This window comes from Alternaria infectoria (genome assembly GCF_024043175.1).
Source record: "Alternaria infectoria strain BMP 0036 chromosome Unknown scaffold_9, whole genome shotgun sequence".
Taxonomy (NCBI): Eukaryota; Fungi; Ascomycota; class Dothideomycetes; order Pleosporales; family Pleosporaceae; genus Alternaria; species Alternaria infectoria.
Window position 1 is genome coordinate 1,281,119 of NW_026250698.1, and position 16,900 is coordinate 1,298,018.

The 16,900-nt window shown below is 52.7% G+C and overlaps 6 protein-coding genes across 6 annotated transcripts; 2 read left to right on the forward strand and 4 right to left on the reverse strand.

Moving 5' to 3' along the window:
- Positions 1-14: 14 nt before the first annotated feature.
- J4E92_006373 (uncharacterized protein) lies at positions 15-590 on the reverse strand (the record flags this gene model as incomplete). The annotated part of the gene is made up of 2 exons (XM_051497741.1): positions 15-83; positions 219-590. 2 exons carry the CDS (start codon positions 588-590, stop codon positions 15-17), a joined length of 441 nt encoding a protein of 146 aa, XP_051352388.1.
- A 656-nt stretch (positions 591-1,246) lies between these two features.
- On the reverse strand, positions 1,247-2,585 carry J4E92_006374 (uncharacterized protein; the record flags this gene model as incomplete). The annotated part of the gene is made up of 2 exons (XM_051497742.1): positions 1,247-2,435; positions 2,521-2,585. The coding sequence occupies 2 exons, from the start codon at positions 2,583-2,585 to the stop codon at positions 1,247-1,249; spliced, it is 1,254 nt and encodes a 417-aa protein (XP_051352389.1).
- Positions 2,586-7,568: 4,983 nt separating this feature from the next.
- On the forward strand, positions 7,569-8,873 carry J4E92_006375 (uncharacterized protein; the record flags this gene model as incomplete). Its single annotated transcript, XM_051497743.1, has 1 exon — positions 7,569-8,873. One exon carries the CDS (start codon positions 7,569-7,571, stop codon positions 8,871-8,873), a length of 1,305 nt encoding a protein of 434 aa, XP_051352390.1.
- A 499-nt stretch (positions 8,874-9,372) lies between these two features.
- Positions 9,373-10,555, forward strand: J4E92_006376 (uncharacterized protein; the record flags this gene model as incomplete). The annotated part of the gene is made up of 2 exons (XM_051497744.1): positions 9,373-9,759; positions 10,061-10,555. 2 exons carry the CDS (start codon positions 9,373-9,375, stop codon positions 10,553-10,555), a joined length of 882 nt encoding a protein of 293 aa, XP_051352391.1.
- Positions 10,556-12,050: 1,495 nt separating this feature from the next.
- On the reverse strand, positions 12,051-13,478 carry J4E92_006377 (uncharacterized protein; the record flags this gene model as incomplete). The annotated part of the gene is made up of 2 exons (XM_051497745.1): positions 12,051-12,740; positions 12,795-13,478. 2 exons carry the CDS (start codon positions 13,476-13,478, stop codon positions 12,051-12,053), a joined length of 1,374 nt encoding a protein of 457 aa, XP_051352392.1.
- A 1,618-nt stretch (positions 13,479-15,096) lies between these two features.
- J4E92_006378 (uncharacterized protein) lies at positions 15,097-16,050 on the reverse strand (the record flags this gene model as incomplete). The annotated part of the gene is made up of 1 exon (XM_051497746.1): positions 15,097-16,050. The coding sequence occupies one exon, from the start codon at positions 16,048-16,050 to the stop codon at positions 15,097-15,099; it is 954 nt and encodes a 317-aa protein (XP_051352393.1).
- Between the last annotated feature and the right edge of the window lie 850 nt (positions 16,051-16,900).

Below are 16,900 nucleotides of genomic sequence, written 5' to 3' on the forward strand. Positions count from 1 at the left end.
GTCTCTTCGCGGGGCTACCTTCCGCCGGGGTGGAAACTCTCTTTGTCGGGCTGCTCCATTGAAGGTTGCGCGCTCTCCTGCATCTGAAAGGTGAGGAATTGGGACGGTTTTCTGTCATGAACTCGCTCCAACTCCAGTCCTCGTGGTCATCCTGTGAAGTACCCGGTATTAGTCTTGGTATTAAGGTGTATCTAGGGCTACCGAGTCTTGCGACTCACAGCGTTGCTGGCTTGCTTGCTCGCGGGTTCCTTTTCGCTTGTGTTCTCGGGGTTGCTCGTCTTCTCGGCGCTGTCATCATCGTCCTCCGAGATTGCAGCCGAACCACTGCCTTGCTCGTAATCGTTTATTGCTTGGAGTGCGGTTGCCTGGCTGTGGGTCGTCGGCTCTGGCCTCATATCCCGGGTCATCTCCTGCAATAGGCTGGGCATCGTTCGGAGGATTCTATCGTACGCAATCTGGACCTGGGGGCTGGTGCGGAATATGTGATCTACAAAATCTGTTTCCAGATTTTGTTCATTGGCGAATCGCGCCAAACCACCACCAGCCACCCAGGCCTTGTACTCGGGGAGGTGCTTGACGCGGTCGTACATCGTTTCGGGTATTGCGCGTCTCGGAACGCTCGCCGTCGCACTAGGGCTTTTTACAGTGTCTTTGCTGTTATCCGACATGTCTTGATAGTCTTGATAGTGTCTCTCAAGATCTTGTTGCGTGTGTTTAGAGAAGAGGATGTGTTGTGCGCGCGCCGATAATGTGCAGGTGATACGTCGGAAGCTTTTGTGCGATACGGGTAGGCTTGAAAATGATGGTATGCAGAGGGACTCCTTGATGGAGCAGATTTTAAATTCCCAGCTTCCTGGCGTACCATGGTTCTGGGGACTTGCGGCTTGGCGTTGATATGCCGGAAGATAATCTGTGATGCTGGGCTTGCCGAAATCGAGATGGCCTTTGGAGCAGATGCGCGGCTCCCGTGGTTATAATTCAGGAGGGAAAGTGGGTTGTTGACTACACGAAATCGCCTTCCCAAGAAGGAAACTACCTTCCGTGTTCTGGCTCGGAAGTCGCGTGTCAGCCAACAAAACGATCGAACAGTAAGCGATCGGGTAGGTGCACCTGGCTTGGGCGGAGTAGTGCAGGCAGGACGCCACGGAAGGATTTGAATACGCATGGGCCGGGGAAGATGAGTGAAGTTCGATGTAGACGGTAAAAAATGGCTTCATATACAACGCTATATACCAAACTAAATATCTTACACGTTCTGCTCGTTGATGAACAGACCGGCCATACCCATACCAGTACCAATGCACATACTGGTAAGGAGAACCTTCTTCTTCTGCCTCCTGCACTCGCTTAGACCAGTGACAATTTGACGCGCACCAGTGCAGCCAAGTGGGTGACCCAGCGCAATAGCACCTCCCCTTGGGTTGAGCTTCTGGTGGTCGATCTTAAGTGTCTCGAGACAGTATACGGCCATGGAAGCGAAAGCCTCGTTGAGCTCGATTAGGTCAACGTCGTCAAGGGTGATGTTGAACTTGGAGAGCAGCTTGGGGATGGCGACGGATGGGCCAATACCCATGATCCTGGGTGGCAGACCGGCGACAGTGGCACCGACGTATTTGGCGAGGATGGGCTGGCCAAGCTTCTCGGCCATGGAGCGCTTCATCATGAGGATGGCAGCGGCACCGTCTGTGAGTTGCGACGAGTTTCCGGCGTGTGACCGGTCGCCGTGGGGAAGGAAGGCAGGCTTGACCTTCTGCAGGCTCTCGAATGTGGTGCCGGCGCGGATACCCTCGTCCTTGGTCAGGGTGACGGTCTTGACCTCGCCTGTCTTGGGGTCCTTGATCTGGGTGGTGATGGGCGCAATCTCGTCGTCGAACCAGCCCGCCTTCTGTGCGACCTCAGCCCTCCGGTATGACTCGGCAGCGTACTTGTCCTGGCGCTCGCGCGAGATGTTGAAGTCCTTGCCGACGTTTTCCGACGTCTGGCCCATGGGCTGCATGCAGTCCTTCGCCTCCTGGTTCTCGAGCACCTCGTCGACGAACGGCCTCTCGAGCCTGTCGCCGCCGGCTGTCATGCTCTCAGCGCCCATGGCGAGACCGCACTCGATGCTGCCGACGGCGATCTGGTTGGCAATGTCTTGTACGGCCTTGAGTCCCGACGAGCAGAAGCGGTTCAGCGACGAGCCGGATGTGGTGTTGGGGAAGCCAGCGGCAAGCATAGCAGCGCGGACATAGTAGGCAGCCTTGGCATCTGAGACGTTGCCGACGCAGATGTCCTCTACTACGGCGGGATCGAGGTTCGACTTTGCGACGACTTGCTTGAGCGTCTTGACGAGGATGCCGTCAAGGGTCGTGTCCTTGAAGCCGCCCTTATGCGCCTTGGTGAGGGGTGTGCGGAAGGCGAGGGTGATGACAACATCGTCGGGGTTCTTGGTGGTACTGTCGATGGCTGTCAGCGCTGCATTCTTCCCTTATCATCCGCCGCGCGTTCTTCACGTGTCATGTCTGTCCGGGTGGAGCTTACAGGGCCGAGATGCCGCTGGCCGAGGGCGTCATGTGCGAAACGATGGACTTGAGGCGGTCGGTCATTGTGAAGGTAGAGAGGGGCGATTAATTGAGGTTTGTGAGAGAAGAGGGCGATGTTTAGGGGAGATGGCGAGTGAATGCGGAGGCGGAGACAGCTCTTAACTTAAGTTGTGGGGCAACATAGTCGCGACGGCTGGGCCGAGGATCTCGGAGCCACATATCGCCAGGTCACGTTCTCTCGGCAATTGCCCTCTTGCCAGGCCGGGCCTTTTTGCTCACTCAACTTGAGTATACTAATCAGCCCATGTTCTCGTAAGCCAGAGTTCAAAGATCAGATGTATCAAGGTTCGCTTATCCACAGACGTCGGGGGCTGCAGTACTGGTCGCGCCTTCCCCGCAATTCGCCGCCACGCTGCCTGAGCCTCTAGCCTTGCACTACACAACTCCAACCTCATCTCAACTCAACCGCTGCTGAACGACACTCCATCTCTCCTCCATCTCATTCCAATCATGGCGAACTTTCGCACACATGCGCACGCGATTTTGCGACCTCTGCTTCGCGTTATTGCCCAATTGCCCCGAATGTACCGCCACGATTCCTTGGCAAAACGACGACGCGCAGAAAACACGCCGGTCTTCCAAATCGCGTTGCCTATAACATACACAATGTTCCTATCGCAATCTCTTGATAGGCGGTATGCTATTGCTTGGGATGGAGCGCATGAGCAACACAGCCTCCACAGCCAGCATCGAGACCCAATGTTTTGGTAACTGTGCCACCTAGTTGTTATGCTGTCAAAGGAAATTTGGCCCCCAAACGCCATCACTGCCCGCACACCGCATCCCACAAGGCAAGTCTAAACGCGAATCGCGCTGTCAAAAGGTAAGGGTGGTCAGCCTTGCATACGTCGCGTAGCATTTTCACAGTCATACTCTTAATTCATCGTTCATACTACAGACGTCAACCACGATGCCGTCGGAGGTTGCCTGGATGCTTTGTCCTCAACACGCCGAAAACAAACCAGGCGAGCGACTCAACGCCATGTCCTTATTGAAATCTCGCTCAAGATCCTAGCAAGACCCAATGAGCCTAAAGTGGCTTAAGGCGCACCGCGGAATGCATGCTGTCTGCACGCGCCTGTTGATAGACCCACACCCTCATTGGAGAGAGGAAAGCAACTCGCGAGGCTTGCATGGTCTCACACAACGGGAGCATGGGGGCGGCGGAGCAGGGCTGCGCTTTGACCTCATCCTTCCCATCCCTTGTGAGTACTACAAATGCTCGCTGCTGGTCTCGACCTGTTTGCAGTGGTACGCGATTTCATCGCCTCTCCGACCTCAGCCATGGCCGATTTCGCAACCGCATCCATGACGACTTCCTTCAGTTCCTCCTTCACGCGAGCGACACCCTCCTATTCGATTATGACCCCTTTCACTCCGCCGTCTTATTGCAACAACGTTGTCAAGTCGTCATGTTTTCTTGAGACACCGTCTAGTGGAACTTCAACTGGCACACCTACCCTAAGTTGTGGGTTCATTGAGCGCGATCAGACCTGCGGTTCAAATGGACGCCCCACCCGTGCTAGCGAATGCTTTCCAGGCAGTCCATTCCCATACTCGCTCTTGACATACTCCCCGGCTACAGGATGTCCTGGTGGGTGGGCAACACAAAGTCAGATTATAGATTCGTCAAGCCGGACCACCGCAGTATGCTGTCCATTGTGAGTAGGTTCTGGCCAGCATGTTTGGCAGTCACTGACGTTGTTTATCAGCGGTTACTCGGCGCATACCTATTATTTCGCGAGTTGTACCAGTTCGATCACCTGGACCGCCAACTCGACTTCGGTCTTGGCCTGCCAGACGGATGGAAGCTTGGCTTCTGAATGGTTTACCAGCGAAGATGATAGCGGCAACACAGCCGTTTGGGCCGCGAAAATGGAAGTGATTCTTACCACTGCATTGGCCTCAGAGGCAACCTTCACCCCTCTTAGCGAACCAACATTAGATTTCGGTCCTCCTCATTATAACCCACCACCTGCGGATACCCCAGAACGCAAATCACGTCGTCTCGGTACAGGTCCCATTGTTGGCATCGCTGTGGGTGCGGTCGCCGCACTGGCACTCGCCGGCGGACTCCTCTTCCTCTGGCGTCGCCGACAAAACCAGCATCACCACGCGCCGATACCGAAGGCTAGCCCGAGTGGAGAGCACGACGCGTTACCTGAGTTTGTGGGAAACCATGGCATGATTTCTCCGCCTACACAGATGGCGAGTTCGAATGGTTTGTTCCATCCACAGCCGGAGGTGAGGTCGCCGAGATTGGAAACAGCGCTCACATCAGGACGTTGATGGGGTTTGATGGCGTGTATCTTTTCTTCGTTTGTTACTATATTGATACCCATACTGTTTAGCAAAGAGCAAGACGTTGTAACCGCTTGGTCGTTCGAGACCGACTGAACCTTCCCCTCTCTCGTATTCGTGATTCTTGGTCAGGCTTTTGTACGATTACGCCTTCCTAAGTCCGTTGACGTGCGCGGGTCGGTCATGCCGAGCGCGGGATCTCACTGCGCATGCGCAGCTCTGTTTGATCATCCCTTGTGCCAATCATTGTCATATACACAACATAAGATTTCCGGCAAGGTTGGTTGCCAAGAATCAATCTCTCACCCGCTTTAACGCATGGGCAGATGTGCGGCGCAGCATACGGCGCGGAACTCAAGCAACATTTGCGAATCTCGTCACACCGTTGACCATCCTCTCATTAGCCGACGGTATCATGCGCCGCATTATAATGTTCCCGGTGCCAGGCGTTGCATATGAATGCACGGGTGCCTTTGGTCCCCATATGTTTATCGTCGTCTGCTCGTAGCCAAAATTATCCTCTCACATCCGCAAGATGGCCGACTCTCCCGTTACATCATCATCATCGTCTTTTGCTAGCGAACAAGCATCATCATCCTCTCCTACCAGCAACATAGACATCACTTCCCGCACATCGTCGTCGCCCGTAACAACACCAGACTCCACAGCCCCGTACGGGTCGCTGATTACGCCCTTCACCGCACCAGCTTACTGTTCCCTTCCCGTTCGAGAGTGTGACGCAGAAGGCAGCAGCAGCTGCGCATCGTGGGAAAGAGACCGGACATGCGGATCTGACGGCAAGCCCACTCTGGCAAGTGAATGTTTTCCGCCAGGAACACACTGGCTCGGCCCCTACCTTTCTTCTCACTCAAACCTCTTGTATTCTCCGGCAAATCAATGTCCAGAAGGATGGGTTGATGTAGCACGGAGGACTTTCAGCACATCTTCTACTTACACTCAAGTCGCATGCTGTCCTTCGTAAGTTCTTCTTGTGTATGCACAGCATGACAGTTTCAGTTGATTGACTCATCGGTACAGCTTTTACCGTACTAACGCAGGGAACACAAACCTGGCAGTGGAACAGGGTTGCTTCAGCCTTCCCGGCACGGACGTTACCACGTTAGAGGAGGTTGTGTGCGTTGAAGGCAAAGCTCCCGTCACTACTACCACGACCCTGTCTGACGAAATATGGCGCAACCTTGTCGACGCCAGGCAAATCCAGTTGATCCTGCCTACACCCGAGTGTTCAACCGCATCGGACGGCTCATCTTCCTGCTCCTTGAATTTCCCTTCGCCTGAGCCAGAGACCACTCCTTCCAACCCCGACTCATCAAGCAAATCGCCATTACCAAAAGGCGCGATTGCCGGTATCGCGGTGGGCTTCGCCATTCTTTTGTTGATGGCCATGTGCGCGCCTGTTTGGCTTCTTCATCGGCGGAAGCAGCGACAACATACTGGCACTAGTACAAAGAAGCGAATACCATTCGATCTATCGTCGTTGCCGGAGCTTGTGGGCATAAAAGGAAATGGGGGTTCGAGTGCGGAGATGAGTCTGGGTCATCCGAATGACGTGGTGCCGCAAGGGGGAGGGATCGCATCGGCGTCTGCACCGGTGGCACGATAGTAATAGTGGTTGTCGGGGTATGTAGATGGTCGTGTCATCTTAGCGGAATCAAGTCGAGAGGTCGCTATGAAGTCTGCTGCACGGTGATGACGGACTTCGGGCCATGCACGTGATCAGCTTGTTGGGGTTAGCGAGATCGTAGCGCGTTTTGGGACTCGAGCCATTACGTCAGCGGACGGTGGCACACGCGTCGCGTCCTCGAACTTCGGCCATCGAGCTGTCAAACCTCGCCCAACAGCTTTCCCCCACGCAGATGCTCGCCATGCTGAATCAACACTCGGGCATCGACGCTACAATGCGAGCCCATAGAACTTAGACACGCCACTGATTAAACGAGGACAGCACTTTCCCCGCCGACATACCGATCGTCAGCGAGACGACCTCGGGAGCTCGATGATTCGATGTCTTCGTCAATATCGTCGCCTTGCTTTACACCGAGACAAACGCTTGGATGGCTCGGCCACGTTGGACTGAGCCTATAAGACTGCACTGCGCTTTCGGCATGGTAGCCTGACAAACGCCTGCTGCCTTCTCCAATTGAGACATGCGGTCACAGAGGAGCGGTCAAGCTGTACCAAATCACCGCACGCTGCTTGCGGGCGCGATGATTTGCTAGTTTTGATGGCAATCACTGGATTCGCTAATCTCGAGTTATAGACTCGAAGGCAGCGATTGCCGACCGCGATTTGCAGCTCTCTCGCTATGAATTCACTCAATCCCATCGGGGTCGGCGTAATGAAGCAGGCACTCATGGCAGATGTTGATCGTTCCCTACGTTACTGCCATCTATTGGCTGCAGCCTATGAGTGTAGCCTCGCCTTTCTCCTGCCGTATATTCACCTTATTGCTCATCGATATATACGAACTCTACCATCCTACCGCCTAGCTCAACACACCGACCACCCGGAAGCTTATCACCACTCTACCTAACGTTCGCTCAACCCCTAGATCGACTACTGAAGCAAGAGTGCAGCACACGATCCTCCTGACTCCCCACCTGCTCCACGTTGTTCAGCCCACTCTCGACTGCAGTATACGAGTCGGACCTGGTGTCTGCCGATATGGATATTTCCAAGTCATGGAGCAAGTGGCAGGGTTTGGCTGCACTAGCTGTTTACTCGGTTACCATCATCGCCCTCGACCGTGTCTACGTAGAAGGCAGTACGTGGAAGTCCGCCGTGGCTTGGTGGAAGAGGTATCTAAAGCGCAGACGGGATGATCCTTGGATGAACGCCAACACGAGCAACGATATCATCTTCAATATGCTGGCCAAGGCGATACCCGAGTCGCCAAACCATGTGTCGGATCAGGGCTATGAGCTTCTTTGCAGCTACAGCTTTAAGTCGTACACCAATACTCCTACTATCTACGTTCCTGGGACTCCGCCGATGTTCACGAAGCCACCTGCCCCGTTGAAACTGGAGCCAGATACAGGACGCTATTATATCGATCAACATGTAGCCAAGGTACCGCGATTCCAGTTCGAGCCACTCTTCCAGGCTCTTACTGTTATGATGCCAAGCAAGCGTTTCGACGACGTCGATGTCCTCGTCGCTCGTGGATCAATGACCGCGCTCATTACATACGTGAAGGATGTATCATGCCAGCCATTCGCACTTACTCTCCACGTTGTTGGCAACACTCTGATCGTGGGGCGACGGCTTCGATCTGGTATGGCTGGCTCTACCAACGGATCGTACGGGCGTAACTTTGAGGCTGCCTGGACGACGCAACTGGAACCAGATCTTCAAGATGCGGAAGGACATCACCATACCATACAGTACGATTTCGGTGGCCTCAACATCGTGGTAAGGGCAGAGACAGACGCATACATGCCCGATGAGCAGCCCTCCCGGAACGAAATCGAGGAAATGTTGGCGAAATCGACATCGCATCCTGAGCCCGAGATTGCGAGCACTACCATCCGACCCGAAAGCTCTGACTCGACCGTTGTGCTACTGGCAGGAAAGTTGATCCCGCACAGCAAGACAATGGAACTGAAGAGCAACAACCAGAGTAAGCCCCTCGATCAGATCTGGGTCGGTAGGACTTCGCGGTGGTCTCTTGGAACAAACAAGGATGGCGTCTTCTCTTCCACCGAGAAGACCTTCACCCCGGAGGACATGAGGAAGAACTACGAGGATGACAGCAAGCGACAAGGAGCCCTTCGTAAGCTTGTGTGGTTGTTGGGAGAGTTAAAGACGACGGTTGAAGACAAGACAAGCAACGGGTCTGCTGTGCTTCTCTGCCTGGGAAAGGGCGAGGAGCTGGTGGTACGCCCAATGAAGACCCACCTGCCTGCGCTTCCTGATGCGATTGTGCAGCGTTTCTGGAGCTTGTCCGATCAGGACGAGATGCATGTGTAGGTATATTCAAGGTATTCATCAATTCTGATGACTGGTATTCCAGGCTGCCCAATTCTTTCATTGCTTCTCAAAGCTATCACAATCATATTGCCTATCGAAGTATGTTCTTAATGGCTAGCCCAAACCAAGACGATGCCCCAGTCCGAGTCAAAATCGTAGCCTGTTCCCATTCATTGCTGCTCTGCTACTAGGCAGCCGATTGATTCACTTGCTAGAATTCCGTGGTCCGGTCTACTAGCGCTACGCTCTCTCCTCCGCCCCCAGATTTGTCGCGTTGAGGAGCTGCACGCCCTCTTACGTGAAATACCCCGAAGAGATGGAGATTTCACTAGGATTCGACAAGCAAATATGAAAATCTGACGTCAAAGTCGGTTCTAGGGTGCTCGCTTATCTCCTGGAGTGAGGGAGTATTGGCAAACAAAACAAGCCTCTTCTACACGCCCAATCTTTTAATGGTATCAAGCCTCTTCGTCTCTCGTCTCCCGTCTCGATCACGGTCATGAGCAGTCCCACCACCGGCCGCCAGCGTGGCACTGCCTCCAAAGCGCCCCGGAAAACACCTAACAACAACCCCGACGTTAACCGCAGGGAGAACCAGCAACGTGCGCGTGCGCCTAGCGGCGCTACCCCACGAGTGCACACCCGAAAGCGCTCGAGATCTGGACCGACTTCCGCCCTCGCCGACGAAGACGACGATGACGACTTCGATTCAGAGCACGACGTCAAAGTCAAGAAAGGCCGCACTACCTTCGACGAAAACGGGTACTTCAAAGAAGGCAACAAGAGCATGCGTTACTTTGGACCTGGGTTCACGGACCTATACTCGCCGTCCGTATCGCATCAACTCATCCATACCGGATTGTACAACCAGATGCCGCCCCGCGATGTACTTCAGAGGCCTTTCCATCCACTGCACAGTATTGTGACCCCCTCACAATTCGATCTATCCGTCTTCACTATCCCGCTGACCGCGTTGGAGATTCTTACGGTATGAAACTCGTAACAGTCTCTCGAGATACTGCTAACTCGTTTCAAGTTCTTTCCCTTACATGCGCAGATTCCCGAAGTACAAGCCCGTTTCGCACAGAGCGGAATCAACCCAAGATTCCAGGCTTGGATCATCGTGAGTCTTCTTCCATGGCTACCCGAACGCGCGTATTGTACCGAGCTGACATTTCATCACGAAGAATCGTCAGCACCTTCTCCAGGGTCTGGACTGTCTCTTCGGTATGGACGCACGCACCTGGGTAAAGGACTGGAAGAAGAAGAAGGGGGTGACAAAGCCTGTCAAAGGAGCTGCGCCGCCTGCACCGCAGCCTATCATTCACACGACCAGTCACTACACGTTCACACCCGGTGTCAACCGACACATAGGCTTCGACATCACCAAGACACCATACGCGCTTATCGATTGCGCCGAGGGTGTTCATCCTTGCAATTTCCCCCAGGGTCTTGACCGCGGTCCCTTTACCGAAGCCCTCATTCAAGCTCAGCTCATGATTTACTCGAAGCTTATGCTGGCTGATCTAGATGCGTTCATTGCGTATTGGCTTATCGATCGAAATCTTCAGGCCGGCTACAGCGATGCGGGGTTCCTGAAGAGGCATGTGGCGTTGCATGAGGAATATCGGGCTATGGTGAGGAAGGATGTAGAGAGTCATGGCTATAGGTGGGAGGACTGAGGTTCGAGCGGCGTGTTGTGGTGAAGTTCAAGTGTGAGGATGAATACGGGCGGATATATGGAAAAGAGGCATGTGGATGTCTAGACTGCCTATCGTAGCTTGGAAGCGAGGCTATTCCAGCGATACAGTCATAGGCCTGCCAATGTATAAGAGTAATGTGCGAATTGTTTTAGTTAACGTGAACGAAGGCGGTGCATGATACTGTCGGAGATCAACATTACAATAAACACTCGTTTGTATCATCACCTAAACTTTTCGCGCTGTACTTAACGTAATAACCTTTGCCATCTGAGCGAATGTCACATGTGTGAACCGCTCGACTATGTTAGAAATTACCCGTCCCATAGACTAATGTCGCAGCAACACGCACAAAATCATATACTAAATTATTTGAACAACTGCGGGATCTATTATTCAATTGCTTCGTTGTCTTCCAATGTGTCTTGTTCCAATGCAACGCTCATGATACCCGACCAGATTCTCCTATAGCATGACTTTCACTGGTTTGGTCGTCTCTTCTCATGTACTTCAATGATCTGCGCGACAGAGGCACTGAAGTATAGCATCAATCCACCTGACTTTTTCGTGACACTAATCAGTCTTGATTAGGTCACAAGGAAAAGTGTACACAATGTGCGTGTAAGAAAGTAGGATAATGAAGCTTTCGTGAAGACAAAAAGGGGTACCCAATACACTGCCTCTGTCCCGGACCAGAATTTACTCAACACACAAATGAGTCTAGAGTTTTCGCCACCACATACGAAGTCTGTATTTGCGGTCTTTCTTGTCGACCCTTATATCATGTGTAGATATATAAATCCATCAATCCTTTGACTCAATCCTTCTCTTGTCGTAACTGATCTTGTGTGACGCACTCTGCGAATTGGAGAGGACTGACAAGTATTCTGAAGATATCGACTGGCCAATTGATCAACCGATGCTAAGTACGCAATCTCTCCCTTGTATGGCTTACATTAATATTATCGCTAGGATGTGACGTGACTGATCAGGAAGTGAGGAGCAGTGTTGAAGCATTTTTCCGGCCGATCCTTGAGACGAGAGGAAGCTTCTCAATTGGAGCAACATTGTGACCGGGTGGCTTCACACGCAAGACGTGAAGCAATGTTACAGTTTTGGGCCTAGTTCGCATCCCACCGCATTTTGTTTTCAACAACAAACTTTTCCGACAGCCCTTCTGCCGTTGCTCAAAGATGACGCACCAGGACCCTTGGTCAAGACGCATCGCCGAGGTTCTCGCAGAAGTCGATGAATACCCAAGACCGTGTTCCTCATATGGTTGCGTCGTGTCGTGAGACCGCAATGGCGAGATGGCGGCCTCTTGAGGGGGTTATCGCAGTATCGAAAGTTGGGCGATGGCTTTGAGACCTCTGTGAGACAGATCTCGGCTCTATCCATAGCACACATCCGTTAAGTGTTATGAGAGGGAATAGCGGTAGCTGGAATGACGGGTATGTCTACAGCTCAGCTTCACTGATCATTGAGCCTGGTCTTGGCTTCCCATCGCGACTTTCGCTTTGTCCTTCTTTTGCCGGATGCGATAATCTGCCATCGTCTTGCGATACCGTTTCAAGACTGGATTGTGGCGACGAAATGCTTCCTTGTCTGGGTTCTCCATCCCAGGTCCAAAAGAAGGGTTTGTTGTCTGAAAGTAACCCTCCGAATCTTCGATGAATTGGACATCGCTGAGCAAGAGGTCACCCCACTCCTCTGGGTTGTCGACGACATACTCAATCAATTGAGTCAGAAAGCCCCTGTCTGAACCGGACGGAAAGTCATCACGGTCGACGCCGTTCGCAAGATCGCGGACGTAGTAGTCGACTAGTCTGTATTCGTTGCCAGGCGGTGTCCAATTCTCGCAAGAGAAAGATGTAACTGGAGGAGCCGCGATCGCAGGCAGATGCTGTTGTTCCTGACCACGAGAGCCAGACAGCTCTTGGATCTCACGACCATGTTTATTCGTCTGCTGACTGATTGTCGATGGGCCGATACCTTCGACGGCGTCGGTGTTGTAAGCTCGGTTCTTGGTCAAATTAGCCCACGAGAGATACGGTTCGGCAAGGAAGAATGAACTCACAATCAAGTCAGCGATATTGTTTTGCGTCCAGCCGCTTCGAGCAAATCGCTGTGTCCAGTCCGGCCAGAGTGAGCCATGCGCGGGAAACCACTATACGATACATCAGCTGCGGGGTCGTTGTTTGAGCTCCCAACATATACTCACGATCGCCATCTCCACTATAGTTATCGGTGTCGAGCCCAAGTACCGGATATCAACCTGCTTTGGGGCGCCCATACTGTATACCGGGTGCGGTTTACCATCAACACGGTAGTCTTTCATGTCGATGTTCATCTCCGTGGCGATACGTACGAGACCCTCGGGTGGTATGGTTCCTTGGCCGCCTTGCTTGAACGTAGCTTCGGTTATTGGATCAAGCGGGACTGTGACATGGAAGCCGCCGCCAAGATCGAGAAGGTAGGTGCCTTTCGGTAACGAATCCGGAGAGAATTCTAGGATAGCTTGATTGCAGCAGTCTCGGCTCAGCCGTGCGTCTTCTTCGAATGCTGAGCTATAGTCTTCAGAACCAAGAAGCGTATGTCGATGTACGATGACTTGCCCAGGATATCGGCGTCTCGCGTCGACAAGGTCGGCGAATGTGAAGTCAAAGCCTGAGACGCCGGGGCCGATCGGACTGGTTCTACCTCCAAGGAAGCCCAATGCTCGAGCAAGATTTTTGCCTCCTTGACACTCGCTTGGCGTTCGAAGACATATCGCTGCGGAGATCTCGCCGTCGGCTTCAATATGCGGTGTCGGTAAGTCATTGCGACTGTCTTCCTCGGCGTATAAGCTTGCTGCTGCCAGGTCCAGCGAGTCACTTCGTGGTCCGAGGGAGCTCGACAGTGGCATGGCGAGTTGCGTTGATATACCGCTGTGCAATGGGCTAGCAGGCTGTAACCGATAGGCGTTCCCTGTTTCAAAGTCATAATTGGCGATGGCCTTGACGTTTATACTGGTTGTATGTTGGTAAGGCTTGGTCACTCCGTTAGCCTTACTGGGCGCTCTCATCGTAGTCTTCTTGGGTTCTCTTTTGGACGCGATACGGACCTGAGGTATAGAAGATATGCTCATAGATGGAGCATCATATGTCGAATATCGCGTCGTGGGGTACATGTTGCCTGTAGGCATTGGAAGGGGCTCATGAGGGGCGAAATCGTACGCGGAAAGGTCACCAGCCAGCGAAGTAGTCTCTGGATCGCGCATAGACTGCGACAGGAACGACGACGCTGGCTGTTCATCTTCCAGTACATGGTACATAGCGCCAGGGAACTGTTGATGGTCATGCGCGGACTGGCGCGCTTCATCTACGCCGAGGGTAGCGCCGAAGACGAATTCGTCTGCGCCGGTGGACCACATCGCACCGATAGGGTGGGACTGCGGTATACGCGAGGGCTTGTCGCTCTCAGAGGCTCGCTCCGTGGACGAATGGCTTTCGTGTCGCGCCCAATTACTGGGGAATTGCTGCGGCGGCATTGATGGCTTCCTCGGAGGAGATGGCCGTGAGCCTAGCGGAGTAACTTGCGGTGCGCTGATTGTTGCGGCAACGACTTTGAAGTTAGTCGATCGGTTTTGGGAGTATAGTATCTGTAGCAAGGCGGGCAAGTCAGTGGACGATGGACTCAGCGCGTCATGCGAGTCTTACCAGATGTCTTTGTCAAGGATTGCACTGGATGGGTATACTAGCGAGCTTGGGGAGATATGGCTGCTGTGTGTATGTCGAGTCAAGAAGGGCGCGAAGCAGCAATTGGATGTTGAGGTGGGCGAAAGAAAGGGTCGACGAGGGTACAACGTCCGCGTTCGGCTGTTGCGGCCAAGGGGCTGCGCTAGCCTTTATGATGCCTTCACAGCCACCATCTGCTCTCAAATATCCGGTCTTTTACAGAAGATTGTAATAGATCAGAAGATCTAAAAAGACTTGTCGCGATGCTAGAAGATACTCAAAAGACAATAATGCGAGCGGTAGAAGTGGCCTTGACGGGTAGACTCTAAACACCGCAGCTTTGTCGCCACAGATTACAAGGCGTCGAGCACGGGATGCGCTATGGTAAACCAGCTTTGATATCATCTTAATTTACTCGATCGTGCTCGATTCCCAATAAACCGGGTTTGCTACCAAACTTCAAAGGACAATTTTCGGGTCAGATACACTTTGTCTGATTGATTCCATGTGGTGTGTGCTACAAAAAGCAGTTCTCAACGTATCCAGCTACAAACAGTGCGCGGCGCTCACCGACCCGGTGAATTCCATCCTGACGTGGCACAGTAACGACAACTACGTTTCTTTCGCCATTATCCGACTAGAGACCTCCTTCACAGTGTTCTTCTCTCGAGGCGGTGAAATACTCGATCTACTTGGGTAGGGGACGAGAGTCGATCAAAGAGATCATGTTCACTCCGAGAATTATCTCCTACAAATTCTAATTAGATGGGAGGTGGACATGCATCAATACAGACTATTGCCAGTGACCTAAGGCCAAATAACAGTAAGAGAGGGCTGGACGGCCAACATACCAGATGACATGGATACATCCACCACCGAAGTGACCCCAGCCTTGTACTCTGGTACAGGTCTTCGAAGCACTTCCTCAGTCTTTGCAGATATGGCCATACCAGGCGCATGAAATGCCATATCTGGAAGGGGTATGGTCCCCAGAAAGCATGCGTGGCTGAGTCTGAGCAGATTCGTACCTGGCACCGGTGCGCCCTTCAAATCGGGGAGAACTTGAGGCTGTGCGCTGTAGAGCGGATCTGGAGAGAGAAAGGTTTGGGCTGAATCCTGCGGAAGAGTGAGCCCCGTAGGTGCAATGTTATTCCGAGGCTTCTGAAGACGAGAAGATGACTTAGATGCAAACTGTCCGCAGCTCCTCTCGTCGAAGCCCAGCTGCGGACGTCTACGGAATTGTTGATTAATGCTATTAAAGCCGACGTCCGTCATGTCTCCTGGAAGCGACTGCGGGTATGGGAAGGGCGGTGTAGCGTTTTCGAATTCGTCTATCCTGTGCGGATAAGCTATCCTATAGTCAAAGTCGTATGCTGGAAAGGCTAGTGCGTGTATTAGCGATGCATTACAACTTTCTTTTGACTGAATTGGCCCACCGGTGTTGGTGCTGGAGCTGATCGTCGCCTGGTTGGTCGTCGCGCGCGGGAATTGAGCGTTGCACTTCGAAGTGCACTGTGAACGGTTGACGATCGCCGGCTTGCTGGACGCCGTATTCCAGCTCTCGAGGCCGAAGTTCTCCCTCCCAGCTCCCAGAGAGTTCGTGTCATCGAAGTAGGTATCGTACTCTCCTGGGCCTGTGAATGGTCCTTGTACATCCAGGTATGTGGTGCTTTCGCTCAGGTGGCGCATATACTGCCCTGGAGGGGCAACTGCGTTCACATAGTAGTCCTCCGACATTGTTGTGCTAGGTATACCGAGCATTGTGCGCTGGAAGAGGTCTAGAGACCCGTCATAGGTGTCTCTGCGAGGCGCTGTGGATCTCAAGTTAGGGCTATGATGAGCTTTACCAACATTGTGCAGGCGCTGCGTATATTGACGCAATACATGACCTTCAGACAAGGGGTGTCAACTTACGCATCGCTCTTCCGTCGTATAGGTTCTGGCAAAAGTCTGTAAAGTTGGAGAGGAGGCAGAGTTCGAGCCAGATTCTTGCCTCGGGTATCACACAGGCCAGAAAGGGCGCTGGAAGAAACACACTAGTACGAGAACCAATCTGAAAAGGCTGCGTAGTGAAGCTCCGCATCCAACGAGGTTAGTCTTAGTTCCATTTTGACATCGTCAATGCTTACTGGAATGGGTATCAATGTGCATATTGTCAGTAAGAGAGACACTGATAAAATAGGCCTTTAGTGGGAAGACATAGAACATGTAACATTGCGCTAAGAACACAGCGTAAGCTGTAGGCACAGCTCTGAATATCTAACACGACCTTTCGCCAGCTATGACCATCCATCAGCCAGGCATAGAAGGACCTGTTGGCTGGCTATGTACATCTTCCTGGAGCGTCTTTGCGGTCATGACTTCTTTAGTCTTGGTGAAAATACCGTCCCGCTGCCCACCACTTTCGGACGACATCGTAGGTTGGATCATGAACCCGAGTCGCATCGTAAGTCTGCTGCGGAAAGATTCGCTCCAGCGCCTCCCAATCAGTCTGATAGAGACCAAGGGGACTAGGCTGTGGAAGAGGACCATATAGTTTAACCATTTCCTCTTGTACTTGTTCGACGTAACGCTCAAGTTGAGATAGTCGTACGTTATTATGGCCGTGACG